Here is a 20,002-nt window from a genome sequence, read left to right on the forward strand (position 1 = left end):
GGTGTTTGGATAGATCGAATAGTATTTTTACTGTCTTCTGATAAATTTCAAATTATATGTGAATAGCTTGGTTTATTCTACTTTATCTTCTTCCCTTTTGCATAATAAACTTCTATTCGCTAAAAACTGCTAAAAACCAACTGGGGAGCATTGTACGCTTGTCTTTCAGTGAAAAACGGCCTCATTAAATGAAAAATAAACAAAATATGATCTACCAAGGCATATTTCAGATTGGGATCTGACTTATCCAGTAGTAACATCAGTTGAGATCATAACAATTGAGGTCTCATCCAGGATTTGACTTCAGTGGATTTAAGAAGGATTTCTTTTTAAAACTTTTTTTTCCTTTCTAATATAATAGGTATGTGCTGGTTCTGAACAGAGAGTGTCTGCATTGTGGTGAAGTTAATTGAATGGAATTTGAAGATGGATCTGAATGCTGCTAAGAGTTTTCTGGAAATAAAGGATACTAACAATGGATTATTTGAAATCTTTGACAAAAGCTAATCAGAGAGAGTTAGCCGATAATTTGATGATGGAAGTAAAAGCAGGATCTCAAAAGAATGAGATACTTCAAGTGATTATCCAATACTTACAATTGAAAGGAAAGGAAACCTGAAATTGAGATGTCATAGCTGGAATTACATACAGTAAAGTTAATAATTAAAAGCATTGTGGTAGAAGAAAATCAGAAGATGATGGAAAGTGAAGAGAAAGAAAAACAGAGAGTAATGGAAAGGGATATACAGTTGAGAAAACTTGAAATGGAAAGGGAGAAAAAGAATAACAGTGAAAGAACACCTCATTAATTTTTTTTTTAAAAATCACAAAATATGATCTATCTTGCCAGATTTCAGTCTGGGATCTGACCTGGGATTGTACCAACTGTTTTTGAGCACAACAAGTAGGGAGGACCTGGGAGACTAGGTCTAGTATCAGAGGAGTAGGATTGAGTAAATTATTAAACTTCTGCCACAACGATACATGCCTTGATTTATATCTCATCAAATGGTTTGGAATGTATTAACACAAGAAGCCCATTATTGGAGCAGATAGGGAACAGTTAGACCAGGTTTTGTTTTATGTTGGCGGTACATGTTTCTTTCTATTCATTCTTGAGATGTGGGTGTCACTGTCAAGGCCAGCTTTTACTGCCCATAAACCGAAAGAACTGCGGATACTGTAAATCAGGGATAAAAACAAAAGTTGCTGGAAAAGCTCAGCAGGTCTGGCAGCATCAGTGAAGGAAAAAATAGAGTTAATGTTTCAGATCCGGTGACCCTTCCTCAGAACTCTGAGTTCTGCAGAAGGGTTACCGAACCTGAAATGTTAACTCTGTTTTTTCCTTTACAGTTGCTGCCAGACCTGCTGAGCTTTTCCAGCAACTTTGTTTTTATTGCCCATTCTTGGTTTCTCTGGAAAATGTGGTGGTAAGCTGCTTTCTTGAACTACTGCAGTCATTGGGGTACGGGAACACTGAGCGTGCTGTTAGAGAGCTCCAGGAATTTGACTCAGTGAAACTGAAAAGCCAACGGCATAGTTCCAAGTCAGGATACTGAGTATAAGATTAATGTATAAGATTGAGGGGCATGGACAGTCTGGAGAGACAGCAGGATCAATAACAAGAAGACATGATTTTAAGGTGAAGAGCAGGAGATTTAGAGGGGATTTGAGGAAAAGTATTTTAACCCAGAGGGTGGTTCAAATCAGAAATGTACTGTTTAGGAAGGTAGGAGAGGTGGGAAATCCCACAGTCTTTAAAAAGTAGGAGACAACAAGAATCGCAGATGCTGGAAGCCTGAGTCAATACAGTGTGAGCTGGAGGAACACTGTAGGTCAGGCAGCATCAGAGAAGCAGGAAAGTCGACATTTCAGGTTGGTACGCTCCATCAGGGATACTTTGTCCTGATGAAGGGTCCTAACCCAAAACGTCGACGTTCCTGCTTCTCTGATGCTGCTTGACCTGTTGTGTTCCTCCAGCTCACACTGTATCAACCTTTAAAAACTACAAGAATGCTGTTCCTATATATCTGCTGGCCTTGTCCTTCTAGTGGGAGAGGTCACGGTTTAAATTGCAGTCAATAGGGTATTGGTGAATTACCGCAGTGTATCTTGTAGATGGCACACACTGCTGCCACTGAGGATTGGTGCTGAAAGGAGTGAATAGTGGAGGTGGTGGATGGGATGTGAAGATTGTAGGATGCTTTGAGCTGAATGGTGTCAAGCTTCTTGAACGCTCATGGAGCTGCACTCATCCAGGCAAGATGGGAGTATTCCGTCACACTCCTGACTTGTGCCTTGGAGATAGTGCACGGGTAATGGGTAGATAGCAGGTGAGTTACTCACTGCAGAATTCACAGCCTCTGACCTACTTTTATTGTCCCAGGATTTGTATAGTTAATCCAATATATATTTTGGTCAATGGTAAACCTGAAGGCGTTGATTGTGGCATTTCAGCGCTGGTCAAGGGATAATGGTTAGATTCTCTTTACTTACAGAAGTGCATCACATGGCAATTGAGTTGCATAAATGTTACAAATCAACTCAATACTGGAATATGCTGCATATAGTGACAGACGGCTTCAGGATTTAAGGAGTCACAAATAGGGTTCCAAGTTTAAACCAAGTTCTAAAGATCATTTGCCGTGCAGCAGATTGTCGCAAAATGGTTGATTGTTGTATTGTTAATTGCTATCATAGAAAAAAGCCAAACCGTTTGTGTTGTGGAAAGTCCTCAACTAACCTATTGTCACAGGTGTGGATGGAAGAATGGCTGGCTAACAGGAAACAGAGAACAAGTTCAAATGGGTCTTAGAATCATAGAATTCCTACAGTGTGGAAACAGGCCAATCGGCCCAACAAGTCTACGCTGCCCCTTCGAACAGCACCCCACCCAGATCCATCCCCCTACCCTTTTCCCTATAACCCTGCATTTCCCATGGCTAATCCACCTAATTTACACACCCTAGACAATACGGGCAATTTAGCATGGTCAATTCACCTAACCCATACATCTTTGGACTGTGGGAGGAAACTGGAGCACCTGGAGGAAACCCAGGCAGACATGGGGAGAATGTGTAAACTTCACACAGACAGTGGCCCAAGGGTGGAATCGGACCCGGGTCCCTGGTGCTGGGAGGCAGCAGTGCTAACCACTGAGCCACTGTTCCTCAGGTCTGATGGCTGGCAGGTGGGGTGCCACAGAATCGGTGCTGGGACCCCAGCTGTTTACAATTTATATAAGTGACTTGGATGAAGGTTACCCCACAGCTGGAGTACTGTATGCAGTTCTGTTAGACACATTTTAGAAAGAATGTGATTGCACTGGGTGGGGTGCAGAGGATATTCAACAAGATGTTGCCTGAGTTGCAGCATTTTCTCTATGAAGAGAGGCTGGATAGATAATGTTTAAAGAAAAGAGAGAGAGGCAGAAGGCATGAAATTGTTAGGCCAGTTGGCCTGACCTCAGCCATTGGTAGATTTTAGGGTTGATTATTAAGGATGAGATTGTGGAGCACTTGGAAGTACATGGTACAATAGGACTGAGTCAGCACGGTTTCGTCAAGGAGAGGTCATGCCTGACAAATCAGTCAGAATTCTTTGAGGAGGTAATGGGCAACTTAGACAAAGGAGAGCCAATGGACATGACCTATTTGGCTTCCAGAAGGCCTCTGACAAAGTGCCAAAGAAGAGACTGCTAAATAAGATAGAAGTCCATAGTGTTAAGACCAAGGTACTGGCACAGACAGAGAATTGACTGATTGGCAGAAAACAGAAAGTAGGGAAAAAGATATCTTTTTCAGGATGGCTAGTGGATTTCCGCAGGGTTCAGTGTTGGGAACACAACTTATACATTAATGATATGAGAGCATTGTTGCTAAGTTTGCAGGTGACACAAAGATAGGTGGAGGGACAGGTAGTGTTTTGGAAGGGGGGAGGCTGCTGAAGGACTTGACAGTCTAAGAGAGTGGGCAAAGAATTGGCAGATGCAATACAATGTGGGGAAATGTGAGGTTATGCACTTTGCCAGGAAGAATAGAGGCATAGACTATTTCCTAAATGTGGAAAGGCTTTGGAAATCGGAAACACAAAGGGACTTAAGAGTTCTAGTTCACTTGGCAGTTAGGATGGCAAATGCAATGTCTGCAAATTGTTTCAAGAGGACTAGAATACAAGAGCAGGGATGTACCACTGAGGCTATATAAGGCTCTGGTCAGACCACATTTGGAATATTATGGAATATTTGGAATACCATGTCCTGGAATATTACGAGCAGTTTTTGGCCCCATATCTAAGGAAGGATGTGTTGGTGTTGGAAGGGGCCCAGAGCTGAAGAGCTCGTCATTATGAGGAGCATTTGAGACCTTGATGGAGCTTAGATGGGTGAGGGGGGGGATCGAACTGAAACATACAGGATACTGTGAGGCCTGAGTAGATTGGACATGGAGAAGATGTTTCCACTAGTAGGAGAAACTAGGAGCAAAGACAGTCTCAGAGTGAAGGGATGGCCCTTTAGAACTGAGATGACAAGGAATTTTTTCAGGTAGAGGGTGGTCAATCTGTGGAACTCATTGCTGCAGAAGGCTTTGGAGGCCAGGTCATTGAGTGTATTTATGGCAGAGATACATAGGTTCTTAATTTGTAAAGGGATCAAGGATTATGGGGAGAAAGCAGGAAAATGGGGTTGAGAAACATATCAGCCATGATTGAATGGCACAGCAGACTTGATGGACCGAATAGCCTAATTCTGCTCCTATACCTTATGACCTTATAGTTCAGAGTTGAGAAGATTGAGGGAGAACCTGATTAGAATGTTTAAGATTCTGAGGGGCATGGACAGGGTGAATGGAAAGCGACTGTTCCCCTTATTTAAAGGGTCATTAACAAGACAGCATCGTTTTAAGGTAAATGGCAAGAGGTTTAGAGTTGATTTGTAGAAAACGTTTTTCACCTAAATGGTGGCAGAAATCTGGAACGCACTGCCTGGGAGGGCAGCAGAGGTGGGAAGCCTCACAACCTTTAAAAATACATGGATCAGCACCTGAAATGTCATGTGCTAGATAGTGGGATTCATGTAGTTAGGCTGGTGCAGACTAGATGGGCTGAAGGGCATCTTCTGTGTTGCATGACTCTAAGAGTTTATGATTATGAAATGACAAAAGGTATGGTAGCCAATTTGTTCACGACACATATTGATTAAAAATGCTACTTCAGCAGTACAAAAGGGGTTCATTGTAAGGGTAGTTGGATAGTAGAAACACAGTGGATGGGGTTAAATACAGCAAACAATGCAAAACTCTGGTGGTAGCTGGCTAGTAATTACAATGGCCTGGAAATTGAATCATGTCCAAATTGGGGTGCAATCTTGAAGCAACATATGATAAAACACAGTTAATGAGCCTCACAGCAGGGCTACAGCAAATTAGTCCCACAGTCTCACAGCATTGTATCAATAAGCTGTGGGTGACACTCATGGCCCCAAAGGCAGCTCATGGGTAGAAGGAGGTTCAGTTAGTTTGGCTGCCACAGATAATAGTTAAAAGCTTCAAAAGAATCTAAGGTGGAGATGAGGTACTAATGCTGGCTGACAGAGTCCTGTGTGGGAGGGTAAATCCAAAATGCTGTGACTCCACACTAGTGGCTGTGAATTTGGAAAACCACTACTATTATTTTAATGGAAAAATAGAGATAGAGGAATTTCACACAAACTTGTTGATCTATTTATTACTAATATTGCACTAAATAATTTCATCTGGAAAGAATTCAGCCTATCTTCCTGCTAAAGGTTAAATGAAGTTTCACAGGTCTGCTAGTACTGCTGACATCTATGAAAAACCATGGTCAAAGCTAACTGGAAGGAAAGGACTAGAGTTTCTAGCAGCTATTAAAGTTAAACTCTAACTGAGTGCTGGGTTCTACCTTGGGTTCCAATGGAGGTAATTCCACAAGCCGATTCAATATTTAAGATTCAATTTTGAAACCAGTCATAGTTTAGAAACTACATTTAATGATTAAGATTCCAGCTTTGAAGAAATAGATATGCTTTTTTTGGCCAGAGGGAATGAACACAGAAATGGGGCCAGTTACAAAATACTTTCCCCAGGTCTACCTATGGAAATAAAATTAGATTTTCAGTTTAAGTAATGTTTCTATTCATTATACATCTTCTTTACTGATCCAGCTTTTTGATTTCAGAAATAGTAACTGTCACCAACACATCCTTCCTGCAACCTTTGTCTGTGGATATGCATCAACCTCACCACATCATGATTGCACATCATTGATTCACTTAAAATACATGTCTCCACTTTAATACTGCACTTACATCTTGCTTTGTAATGTGGCTGCCAGGCCTTTGTATGCAGGGACGGGCACCCATCTCAAGCATCAGATAAGGGTGGATTTCAAAGATGCCTTTCTTAGCACTCATTCATTTTGCATTTACTTGGATGTGGGCAGCATTGTTGCTTTGCTTGCCTTTTTGCGCATTGCTCCTTCATTCAGAACTTACAGTATCTCAGTACTTCTGTCTTGCCTTGCTTTTTATTACAGACACAAAGTCAGGCAGCTTGTCATGTTTACTTGCACTGTGTCTCAACAGTGTCAGAGCTTGCAGGAGAAGCTGCTCACTTCACATCTTTGGAGTATAAAATATCCACACCATTACTCAATATGCAATGTTGCCTTTCTAGGGTAATGTGTGGTTTAGGATTGGGGGAGAAATTATCATTAATGCTACCACATGTGCAATATCCTACTGTAAGTGTGTCGAAGTTGCATATTTTTGAATCAAGTCAACCATGTGCAAGGCCCATTTAGAGGTAACCACGGGCATCTTTGTCAGAGGCCTCTGTGTCCGAGTGTTTTGAGGACAAGGTTTAAATGTTTATTGTGTGCACTGTGACTGATGAATGGTCACATTACTAAGGAGCTGCTTTGTTGCTGATACTGCCACATAGGCTCACTGGAACTATCACCAATGGATTCAGCCACAAAAGGTGCAATAGTCTCTGTGGCCTTTGCATTAAGAGAGCCCACACTAGTGGATGAGGAACACATGTGTCTGGAAGCTTAGAACCAGATCAACTGTAGCATATGTGATGCAGCCTCCTAATGTGAACTTTATAGCAAAAAGTACCCTCATAATGCAACAAAGATGCAGGAGTTCCACAGTCACTTGTCTTCCATGGAAGGCTGTGCAGATGAGAGAGAGCCAGTGATGCTATGCTCAGTTTCAAGGTGGTGGTCAGATTGCCATGACATGATATCCAGTGTCTCTGTAATGTAACATTTTCTTGCACTGAGCCAATGTGGGCCCAAAGATATCTCCTCCACAACACATTCTCATGCAGGCCATGCCTGAAGGTTTACTGCAGCACAGTACAGACACAGAATGCCACGTAATCCTTGGAGGTTTGGCTCCAGACAAATAAAGCCGTTGAGCATCAGTGAGAGCCACAACATTTTACCAAGTAGAAAAGTGAGGACTTTCTTCAGAAGGAACAGCATCTTCAACATCCTTCAACACATTGGCATTTCTCAAGAAATTTAAGCAGGCTCTCATTCAATGGAACTGAGTTGCATGAATCACCTTTGTTGCCTGTAAATGTTTAGATGATGCAGAGCCCAGTATCCCCTGTGTGATTCCAACTGTAAATGCAGTTCAAGGCTTTCATTTTTATATGTTTTTCCTGTTTGTTTAACATGAACTAAGATTACAAACTGATAAAAACCTTCTCAACATCTAATGCTCCCTCATTCAACCATGGCAGTGTTTCATGCTAGTATGGGTGCTACATAAGAGATTGCTGTCCTTCAGGCAGGGTTAGAACATTGCGTGGCACCAGGGAAGACTAGTTTCTCTAGTTTTATTCCGATGAAAGTTTCTCACGCAACTGTTGAGAAAAACTGATGATATGTTTCAAAATGTGCTGATTTATTTCAAATCAAATTTCACCTGTGCCACCTAGGCACTTTTGTTTTCTTTGCCCTTTCCCTGCCACTACATCTAGGTGCAATCCCAGTGTCTGTATCTGGGCTGGACAGAGCCTGCCGAACAAGTTGAGTTTGTTGGCCTTCGATGGGCAAACCCAAGGGGTTTATGACCAGAGGGCCCAGAGAACCTGAGAGTGTGCTGGCCAGGATCAGGTTTACCCTCCTCAGCTTAACCTCCCAGAGTTCTCTGAGTGTCAGAGACTTGGTCATTTCTTCCTCAGCCAGCTGTGAAGATGTGGCAGTGGTATGCTCACCAGACATGCTCCCGACACTAATCTAGCTAAAGTACCCACTGAGATGTCAGCATCTGAATTGGTGGGGATTGCCAGTGTTTCATTTGAGGGGACTGTGCCTTCTTCTTCAGAGGTGGATGAGGGTTATTCTGGGCTCTTTTCCCCTGGAATGAGACAAAGGCAAGGAATGAATGAGATGAAAGTGGCTGGCACAGGTGTTAATGTTGGTAATGTTGGAGAAAGGTGGCAAGAGAGGTAGGCAAGACAAAAGGCTGGCAGGGTTGATAGTCCAGAAGGCTGGGGTGGGTAAGAGCAATTGAGGGAAAATGTTGCATTCAATTGTGAGAGTAGTTGACCATGACAGTAGGTGGGAGGTGTGTGCATTGGTAGAGTTAGAGTGAATGTTACCTAGCAGAAAGAAAGTGGGACTTACTCTTGTGGAGTGGAAAGGTTATGAACCTCCTTTCTGCAGCACTGATCATTCCTCAAGGCTATTGACTCTGCACTAACCTGGGTGGCAACTTCAGTCCAGCCTGGCACAGTCTGGTGCTGTTGTCTCCTTCAGCAGTCCTGAGGAACAGCCCTCTGTTCCACCATCCCATCGACCCAAACTTTGAAGGCCCTGTCAGCTCAGTGAGAGGCCAACTTCCCTTTCTCAACTATGTCCTTTACAGGACTAGAGAACAAGGAGAAATGAAACTCATCAAAATCGACACTTGGCTGATTTTTGCTGAAATTCAGCCCTTTGCCAGTATTTTGGTGAGAGAATATTTTGGTTTTCACAACCCTCTCCAAATACTCATAATAGTCTGTTCCGTGCTGTATGACTCTATGACTCTATTGAAATGGATACCATCGATATCCTTCTTCCCTTAATTCACTTACCCTCATTCCCAGTAAAGTTGAGGCACATGGGGTCAAAGGAAACCCTGCCCTGATAAAATCATAGTCAATATACCAAAGATCCAACAGCACCTCCTCAGGATTAGTACAAATACACAAGAAGTGTGACCCTGTCATGATTACCCATACTCTGAGAATAGATATTTTTTCAACTATGGCAAGGTTCTCCTGTAGAATTAAAGGCAGAAAAATACACCTGTAAACAAATGAACCAAATGGCACAATTCTGTTTTGAATAAAAAACTGACACCCATTGATCTTTGCATTCAAACTCATGTTATGCACTCTCAGCTGATGACTCTCAATATTTGGAGTACAAGTTTGTAAAATTTGCACTTGATGGTTCATTTATGGGCATGGATACACTACCATGGATGGATTCCAGCTCATGTAACTTTCAAAGCAGCCACATGAGCAAATATTTTAATGAAGAAGGTATGTTCATGTTTGGCAAATGTGTTTGTGTTTGGAGAGGGAGTGCAGCCAGAAGAGCTCTGTGTTCTCACAATGATAGCATGAAAAATTGATACAATGATGCATGCTGACATGATCATTGTCATCACACTATGTGCTTGTAAACAACAAAAAAAAAACTTTGGCAAAGAGTGAAGTTTGTGACTGCTTGAGTAACTTATCTGGCAAACTAATAACTAAGAGGATAAGTGGTTTAATCTGTAGCCAGCTACATAAGACAATATTTATGCCACTGCACTATTGAAAACCTGCTGGCTATTAGTAGTCTTGTGGACATCCTTCTCCTTCCTTCAGTAAATATGCCATTACCTCCACTATTCATAAGTCACAATTGATTGCTATACCTCTCCAAGAATAAAACTGGCTACAGTACACTTGCTTCCTTCCTCCAAGTCATTAACATGTATCTTGTAAACAGTTGAGGTCCCAGTATTGATACCTGCAGAACCCAATTGGTTATAGGTTGCCAACCTAAAAAACAGTCCCTTATCCCCACTCGTGGTTTCCTGCCCACTACCTAATTCTCTATCCATGCCAATATACTACTTCCAACATCATGGGCTCTTATATTATGACTGAAACCTATTGTGAGGTGCCTTCTTGAATGCCTCTGGAAGTCCAAATACAACACAGTTACTGGTTCCCCTCGATCCACTCTGGTTGAGACTTCCTTGATAAGCGCTAACAAATTAGTCAGACATATTGCCCTTTCATGAAGCCGTGCTGACTCTGCTTGATTAGATCATTGTTTTCTGAGTGTGCTGCTATTACTTCCTTAATAATTAATTCCACATCCAGTTGTGAAAAATACCTAACCAGAGTAAAAGGCTCCACAAATACTTTGTGTTGGTGTTCACTAGTAAGAGGAGTGGAGTGGGTATAGAAATTAGGAAGAAAGACTGTGATATAGTTAAACAAATTAACATAGACAGAGAGGTGCTTCGGGTTCAGAAAAGATTTACCAGGATGTTGCCGAGGCTGGAGGGTTTGATTATAAGGATCAGCTGTGACTTTTTTCACTAGGGTGAAGTAAAGGTGAAGTGGTGAACTTGTAGAGGTTTATAAAATCATGAGGGTTATAGATAAGGTAATAGCAAAGGTCTGTTTCCTAGGATGGGCAAGTTCAAAACCAGAGGACATATTTTTAGGGTGAGAGGAGAAAGGTTAAAAGGGACCTGAGGGGCAACTTTTTCACACAGAGGGAGGTTTGTATATGGAATGAACTGCCAGAGGAAGTGGTAGATGCAGGTACAGTTACAACATTTAAAAGACATTTGGATAGGTACACGAATATGAAATGTTTGGAGGGATATGAGCCAAACGCAGGCAAATGGGACTACTTTAGTTTGGGAAACTTGGCTTCGACGAGTTAGATTTAATATCGTCACTTGTACCTAGGTACAGTGAAAAGTGTATAATGTCGCCATGCTCCAGCGCCATCTTGGATCGCAAAATAAATTACTGAATAAATTGTATAAATTGTAAAATACTGAATAATTGATATTAAATTGATATTCTAAAACTGAAACAGCTTTAAAGGTTCATCTTTCCCACTCCATAGATTTCACCTTCTCTACTCATCCAATTACTGCCGTCCAACATTGTCCCCAGGTTTGTGGCAATGTGCTCCTTTTCTGCCGCCATTGGCATCATCGCTTCTGCATCCGCCATCTCCGAGCTGCAGATGGCCATGTGCGTGGATCCCACACCTCCTCTGACTCCTGACATCGACTGAAAGAGTCCTGGCTTGTCTTCTGACATCTCCACCCAAAATGAAGCTGGGATGGAGATAAGTGGGGCCCTGGCCTCCCACAGAAGGGCATCAGGAGGAGGACCCAGGGCCTCCAAAACCAAAAATAAAAGTGACCGAGCTACCGAGCTGGAAAGACAACGATGAAGCCGTGTGGATGCAGCAGAACCTACCGCATGAGTCAATGAATGCCTGAGCTCCACACTCAGGAGCCAAACACTGCAGTCCCTTCTGCTGCCATCTTGGAAAAAGAACTGCTAGACTGAAGGGCCTGTTTCTGTGCAATATGACTCTATAAATCATGGCTTTAAAGTAGATAAATCTCAAAGGCTGGATGAAGTGTATCCCAGGCTATTGAAAGAGGCAAGCAAAGAAATAGCAGGGGCACTGGCAATAATTTTCAATTCCTCTTTGGTCCAGGAAAGGTGCTAAAGGACTGGGAGACAGCCAAAGCAGTACTATCATTCAACAAGGAAGCAAGGGATGAATCAGGAAATTACAGGCCGGTCAGTCTAACCTTGGTGGTGAGGAAACTATTGCAAGCATTTCTGAGGGACAGAATTAATCTGCACTCGGAAAGGCAGGGATTAATCAGAATCAGTCAGCATGGTTTTGTTAAGGGAACGTCATGTTTGACCAACTTGTTTGAGTTTTCCGAAAAGGTGTGTAGATCAGGTAATACATTCGATGTAGTCTACTTGAACTTTAGTAAGATGTCTGATAAGTTCCCAAATGGCAGACTGATAGCGAAGGCAACAGCCAGTGGGATAAAAGGAAATCTGGCTGATTGGATCCAGAACTGGCTGAGTGGCAGGAAGCCGAGAGTGATGGTCAAGGGATGCTCTTGTGACTGGAAGCCTGTGTCCAGTGAGGTTCAACATGGATCATTGTTGGGGCCCTTGCTGCTGTGATCTATAGAGATAATTTAGGTTTGAATACAGATTGGTTGATCAGTAAGTTTACAGATGATACGAGAATTGCAGCATGGTAAATAGTGAGGGCAGCCTTAGATTACAGGAGGGTATAGACAGGCTGATCAGATGGTCTAGTTAGTGGCTAATGGATTTCAATCTATATAAGTATGAAGCGATGGATTTGGACCAGACAAACAAGGCAAGGGAATACCTGATGAATGATAGGATCCTGGGAAGCACCAAGTATGAAACGGACTTTTGTATGCAAGTCCACCTGTCTCTTAAGGTAGCATGACAGGTAGATGAGCGATTAAGAAGGCACATGGGATACTTGCCTTTATTACTCGAGGCATGGAGTTTGAGAGTGAGGAGGTTATTCTGGAATTGTAAATAAGGTTAGTTGGACCACAACTAGAGTAATGTGTGCAATTCTGGAATCCACACTATAGGAGGGATGAGAGCACATTGGAGAGGGTGCAGGATGTTGCCCCGCTGAAGAATTTTAGTTATGAAAAGAGATTGGACAGACTCGGTTTGTGTTTTTCAGAGCAGAGAAGACTGAGGCGGGTACACAATTGAGATGTATAAAATTATGAGGGGCATAAATTGGGTAGACAGGAATAAACTTTTCCCCTTGGTGGAGGGATCATAACATCAGGGTGTAGGACGTTTTAGAAGAGATGTGAGGAAAAAAAATTAACCCAGAGGGTGGTGGGAAACTGGAACTCACTGCCCGTAATGGTGGTAGAGGTAGAAACCCTCATAATATTTCAGAAGTGTTTAGATGTTCACTTGCAATACCAAGACATATAAGGCTATGGGCCAAGTGTTAGAAAATGGGCTTAGAGTAGTGAGGTGGTTGTTTGAACTAGCACAGACTCGAGGGGCTGAAGAGCCTTTTTCTATGCTGTAGACCTCTATATCTCTAAACATTCCCATTATCAGTGACTGGGAAGTTAACCATGTCAATATAGAAGACAAAGCTGAAATATCTGCATATATCTTCAGCCCAAAATGATGATTCATATCAGTCTTTTCAAGGACTCCAATATCACAGATACCAGTCTTCAGCAAATTCATTTCACTCCACATGATAAACAAATGTCTAAAGCCACTGAATACTGAAAAGGATACACCCCTAACAAGGTTCCACACATCTGATGCTCAGGTAGGGTCCACCAGCAATACTGAGTTATTCACTCAAAATATTGCAGATGCTGGGAATCTGAGGTAAAACCAGAAAATGCTTGAAATACTAACAGGTCAGGTAGTATCTGTGGAGGGAAACCATTAAAGGTCCAAATATTCCAATGGGCAGATTGTCGTTAGAGCAACGTAGACTGGAGTTGTCTTGGACACTTTACCTGATTGACCTGACACTAACCCCATCTGAGCTGACCTAACCCCATCAGACTCAATCCTACCGCTCTCAACATGACCTGACACACCCACAACTTTAGCAGATGTAACACAGTCCCTGACCCAATCCTTCCTGATACCCCAACCCGGCACCCTGACCCGACCCTTATCTGACCCAGCAATCTCCCTCATTGCTGAACTTGAAACCTACTTGTCGAAAACAATACCCTATGCTTTGAGGACTTACCAATATTACTCATTCACTGGCCCCAGACCACCTCATCCACCTGGCACACAATCCTCGCATCCACCTGACCTCCTACTCACCTGGCAGCATATCCATCTGATACCCCAACCACCTCATCTATCTAGCCCTCAATCTACCCCAACCCCAGCACCCTACCTCCTCATCCTCGGGTATCCTATCCACATGGCACCCTAATTCTTCTTGCCCACCTCGCTTCCTAAACCTCTTGCTCTATGATTACAGTTGTAAATTTAAGCAATTTTAATGTCTAAGACATTTATATCTCAGAATATGGCACTTATTGGGGCCGTGGTTTCCACTTCACTGCAGGACTCATGGATTCCTGGACAAGTTCATATCTGAAGTCATCAACATGTAAGTGGGTAATTTTTAATCTGATCAAGGTCAGAAATAGTTTCCAATGCTGATCAGAATAGCTGGCCCATGTGAACTCAACGAACCCTCATCAAAGTTCAAGAAAGATAACTGATTTGAAATGCTAACTCTATTTCTTTTCAGAGATGCAGTTTGATTTGCTGAGTAACTCCAGTATTTTCTATTTTCAATTCAGCCTTCATCCAAACTTGGAGTTGAAATCAAGAAGTTAAACAAGAGCGACTGTTCTTGACATCAAGGCAATGTCTGACTGATTGTGGCATCAGGAGCTCGAGAAATATCAATGTCAATGGGAATCAGGTAGAAAACTCACCACTTAGCACCAAGAAGTTGGTTTGCTGTTGGAGGCAACTTCAAATTCCAGGCCATACCTGCAGGAATTTCTCAGGGTAGATATTTTGAATTAACCTGCTCAGGCAGGTTACATCAGGAACAGTTGGGACTTGAACCCAGACCTTCTAGCTCAGAGATAGGGACACTACCACTGCATCACAATGGCACCACTGATTTCTCAAGATACGGTCCTAGGCCTAATTATCTCCAGCCAGTTCATCAATGACCTTCCCTCCATTATAAGGTCAGAGGTGGGATGTTCGTTGATGATTGCACAATATTCTGCAAGACCTGGACAATACTCAGGCTTGGTTCGACAAGCAGCATTAATATTTGCTTCATACAAGTGTCAAGCAATGACCATCTCCAACAAAGCAGAATCTAACCACCTCCCTTGATTTTCAACAGTAATTCCATTGTTAAATCACCAACCATTAATATTCCTGGGTATTATATTTGACTTGAATACTAATTAATTGTCATTGTAGAAGCTGAAAAAGCTGCACCTCCATTGAATTTGCAAGTACAGACCAAGTGCTGATGGGCTCCAAGCTCTGCATGATGCTCTGTGACACACTGACATTGGATTCCGCTGTACTCCATAACTGCGCAGGAGGTCATCTGGCAAGCTTGTTAATGCGGTCTGCTCGATTCTTCATCAGCATTGTACTTTAGCCTACCACATCAAAATCCATCTCCCGGTTCTTGTAGCAAAGTGCACCTGCAAACCTTGCCCTCCACTGACCTATCCTGATATTCCCAAGCCTACCCATAGAACACGTATCCAGAAGCTTGTCATATGTGCTGGGGTGGAGGTGCAGGGTGCTCCCATGCCTCACTTTTCTGAAAAAGAAAGATGTTCGACAGCTTCAAAGCTCACACTGTTGGTCATAATAATGATGCTTGAGCTGCTCATCCGCTGCAGCCCTTAAAAATCTATGTTAACGTGTTGACAGGAATTTCAGGCCTCTCATTACTGACTTCTTTTAGCACAACTGGTGGAGTGGGAAGGAATTAGATGAAGTGTGTATTCTGTCACATCCATTTTAAACTCCAGACACTATCCTTCCATCTAAAATAAAGAATATAGATTAAAGCTTCAGTTATTCTGTGAGAAGCCCTATTGCCACTCCAGTGATGATCAGTGATATAAACTTAGCAGACTTCTTCATGCAATATATTAAAGAATTCAAGATGGCAAGGTCAGTCAGGGGCACAAGACGAAGAGTTCCCCCAATGTTTTGGTTAACGTGTACTTATTAACCCGCACAACTAAAACAGATTGTCTGGTCATGATCCCATTGTTGTTTTGGGACATTGCTGGGGAGAAATTGAAAGCCACGTTTCCTAAATTATGAGTGACTGCATTAAAAAGAAATCGATTAGCTGTAAGGAATTTAGAATATACTGAAGTCATGAGTGATATTTTATAAATCCAATTCTTTCTTTCTTTCACTTTTATTATGCTGGCAAGTCACAGCTGGCCAGAGACACTTCCCAATTTTGAGCAAAGGTTGTCTCTATTCTTTTGCATCCTAACTGGTCACCTCACAGTCAGTGACATTCCTCAAATCAATAGCTTTTTCTATATTTTGAGATTATAGGTTTTCTGCAACAAGGTGAGTTATCACCTCCTGCAGTTGGATGACCAAGGCCAGGACATGAGACCAGGTCGAAATTTTTCAATTCTTCTAAAGAAGTCCAAAATTTAAATAATGTAGTTTACAAAAATGTACCTTTTTTCTTCTGTATTTGAGTGTACACAACATGAACCTACTCAATGAGTACTACTCCACTGACTTTGTGCTTGTAGTGGCTCGAAGTCAAATTTTCACCCCAGTGATTACAGAACAAATGTAGCATGCTTTGCTCATGACATCTTAACAGGTAAACAAATTTCCAACTTACAAGCAATTGTTAAAAAAAATTCTGTAGTTGCTTTGATAATAGTACTTGATGCATCTTCTCAAAATACGACAATGGAAGGGTCAATATGATATTGCATTCTTCTTTTGCAAACTTGTCACTCATCAATTCACCCATATAGATGTACAACAAATGTGCTCATTATTGTTCATTTCTTGTTTGCTAACACTTGTAAAGTTTTTTGTGGCATTTTGCTAAATCTATTGTACATAACTGAAAATTAATTATGCTGCTCTATAATGTCAATTGCTTCTGCTTTTGAATAATACCAGCCCTTGTCTTAATCATGAAAAATTAGAATTAGCACAATGAGAACCATGTCTCTGGAACATAATGGATAAAGACAAATGAAAATGAGGGAGTTTTCAGGACTTTCCTCAGGGACTTTCCTCAGAAGATCTGGCTGAAGACCAGCAAAAATGCCAGTTACACAATGCATTCAGCATTTCTACTGATTTTCTAGAAAGAAACCCCAAGAATATTGCTGGAAAATGAGCACTTGAACCATACAAACCAAGTATGCCCAAATTTGATTCTCAGCCTTTACTTCTAACTGATCACAGCCAGAGTAGAAAGAGGGGTGCCCCCGTTTGCATTGGTGGTCCTGAGTTAGGGAATGGTAAATCAAAGTTCCAGTTGCTCTTTGGAATATGTGTGTGTGTCTACTGGGTCAGGTTTGGCTTTAATTGTTCCCTGTTGACACTCACTGTCTAGACTGGTATATATAAAAGTGGAGAGTAACTGCATACCAAACACCCCATAACAAGGAGTCAAAATTTTTAAAGGAGGAAAGCATGAAAATAAACAGAAAAAACAAGAATAAAATAAATAAATACAGGATTTTTTAGAAGAATTACCATGACAACTAGAGTTTCTGTGGTAGGCCCTAATGCCTCCAGAGACTCTGGTTCATCGGCAGGTCTCCTATAATGGAAAGCTGTGCCAGCAACGTCAAATTTTCTTGGCCAGTCAATGGTCCAGGCACCATTTATGTAATATTCATCACCTTCAGATTTCAAAGCTATAAGTAAAAATGTTCCAAATTATTCTTAAGACAAAACTTCAACAACTTCAGAATGAAATGAAAAAAAGCACTATTAAATTGCATGCAATTTGAAGGTAATAGATGAGTGTAAAATGATGCTTAAAGGCTGTAAAAGAAACTGCTGGATATATTCAGTAGGTTAGGCAGCAGCTCTAGTGAAACATGCCGGAGTTAATGGGCTGAATTCATGTTGGAGTTGGAACTAATGGGGTGAGACTGGAACATTGTCTTTGGCTGACATGTTCCCTTCACGGGGCCATTTTAGTCAAGACAGGTTTGAGGTTTGAGGTGGGCCACCTGCCCATGGACAGCAAATAGCCTATTAATGCAATTAAGACCAATGTTCTGAGGACAATGTGAATTTTCTAGTTGACTGGTGCAGCAGCCAAAACATGGACCCTGCAGTGTCCCAGTGGCAGACTGGAAAATAGTACTCCAGCATCATCTTTATCCTCCCGGCTCAACTGCAGCTTGGATATAGTGAGATGGCGACAGCTGTGAACACAGGCTTCACTTCCACAACAGTGGTCAGAACGTTTCAAAAATTATGGTGCGTTCAGAGGAGGTCTCCATTCTGAGACATGCTGTCTCTCTCTTTTCAACTTACTTGAGCAGTGCCTACCTCTCTCAGTGGGGAAGCCAAAACACTCTCAGTCTTGGAGAACTTCCTTTTGACCAAAATAAAAACAGAAAGTGCTGCAGAAACTCAGCAGGTCTGGCAGCATCACGGAGAGAGATGTTTCCAGTCCGGTAGGACTCTTCTTCAGAATTGAAAGTGTTGGAAAATGGCGTGTTTTATGTTGTTGACACAGGAACAGGAGGGGCAAGTGAAACAGATTGTTAGGGTGCCTACGGCAAAAGACAAAGGGGTTTCTAATGATGGTAAAGGAGAGATATGTAAAATAGGTGTAAATGATATGAGGGAAAGGAAACTCAACAAGACACAACCATGCTGGGGATGTATGAAAAATGGAGGGCAGAGGTCAGACTCAGTGGAATTCAATATTGAGTCTTACAGGCTGTGAAGCATCTACATGGAAAATGAAGTGTTGTTCCTACAGATTGCATTGTGTTTCTTTGGAACACTGTAGTAGGCTCAGGACAGAAATGTTATTATGGGAGTGAATTAGTTTATTGAAATGGCAAGGAACTGGAATGCCAGGCTCATTCCTACAGACAGAGTGGAGTTCCTCCACTCTCGAAGCAGATACCCTGTCTGCACTTGGTCTCAACAATGTAAAGGAGACCGCAGTGTGAGTAGACAAGATTGAATGGAGTACAAGTAAAACACTGCTTCACGTAGAAGATGTGTGTTGGGGCTTTGGACAGCGAGGAGGGAGGAGGTGAATGGGTAAGTATTACACCTGCCATTGCATGGGAAGGTACCACTGGGGAGTGAGGAAGTGTTAAGGTGTGATGGAGGAGTGGACCAGTATATCATGGTATGCTGAGAGTGGAGATGAGCGGAAGACGTTTTGGCAGTGGTATTCTGCTGGAAATGGTGGAAATGGCAAATCCTTTAATATGGAGACCAGTAGCGTGGAAAATGAGGACAAGGGGAACCCTATCGTTCTTCTGGGGAGAGAGGGTAAGGTGTGAGGGCAGAAGTGCAAGAGATGGGTCAGACACAGTTGAGGGCCCTGTCAATCACAGTGGGAAGGCATCCTAGGTTCAGGAAAATGGAGGTCACTTCTGAGGCAATCACAGTGAAAGGTGGCATCTTTGGAACAGAAGTGGTGGAAATGAAGAAACTGGAGGAATGGAATGAAATCCTTTCTTCTGAACATCTGCCCTTAATTGGAAAGTGAGTGCACTCTCTGGCCAATACTTATCTATCTCCTGCAGAATCACACTGACATCATTGTTAAGAGCCAGGTCCTGGAAATGGTCTGAATCCCAAAATGAAAATTCAGCCCAAACATTTGGGTTGGTGCCACCAGATCTATTGACTATTTCCAATGTTTTCTATTTTTAATCAGATTTCCAACATCTGTGGTATTTTGCTTCAGTCTTAGTGCTTAAACTATCATTTCAATAGGAGAAGTTTATAAGACTTGCATGCAATTTTCTTTTTGCAATGAAATAAAGTAAATAAGTTAAACAATAATTTCCATACATGGGTACATTCTCTAAAGTCTGGCTATCTGATAACCATACGATTTTATAAGCTGCCATACATCAATTTTAATTGTCATTAAATGAGTAAAACCTACCGGGCAATTTGGCTAAGCACAACATTAGTGCAAGTAGCTCTGGATTAGTTACCATCTTCATATGCCAGTCTTTTCCTGCAGTTTGAGTGGTTGGACTGACCCTTGACACTCCTGAGCTGGCTTGGATTGACACATACACTCGTAAACATATGCAGCTTTGCAGGAGGCCATCTGACCTGTCACTTCCCTACCAATCAACAAAGATCTTACTATT

General features: G+C 42.0%; 1 protein-coding gene across 1 annotated transcript in view; it reads right to left on the reverse strand.

Annotated features, from left to right (window-relative positions):
• adamts6 (ADAM metallopeptidase with thrombospondin type 1 motif, 6) overlaps positions 1-20,002 on the reverse strand; it is a 304,519-nt gene that overhangs the window by 32,352 nt on the left and 252,165 nt on the right. Inside the window, exon 18 of the mRNA XM_048598741.1 lies at positions 17,388-17,551. Coding sequence (XP_048454698.1) covers positions 17,388-17,551 — 164 coding nt within the window. The remainder of the gene's footprint in view (positions 1-17,387; positions 17,552-20,002) is intronic.

The sequence above is a fragment of the Rhincodon typus genome, chromosome 1, assembly GCF_021869965.1.
Source record: "Rhincodon typus isolate 14 chromosome 1, sRhiTyp1.1, whole genome shotgun sequence".
NCBI classification, from domain to species: Eukaryota; Metazoa; Chordata; class Chondrichthyes; order Orectolobiformes; family Rhincodontidae; genus Rhincodon; species Rhincodon typus.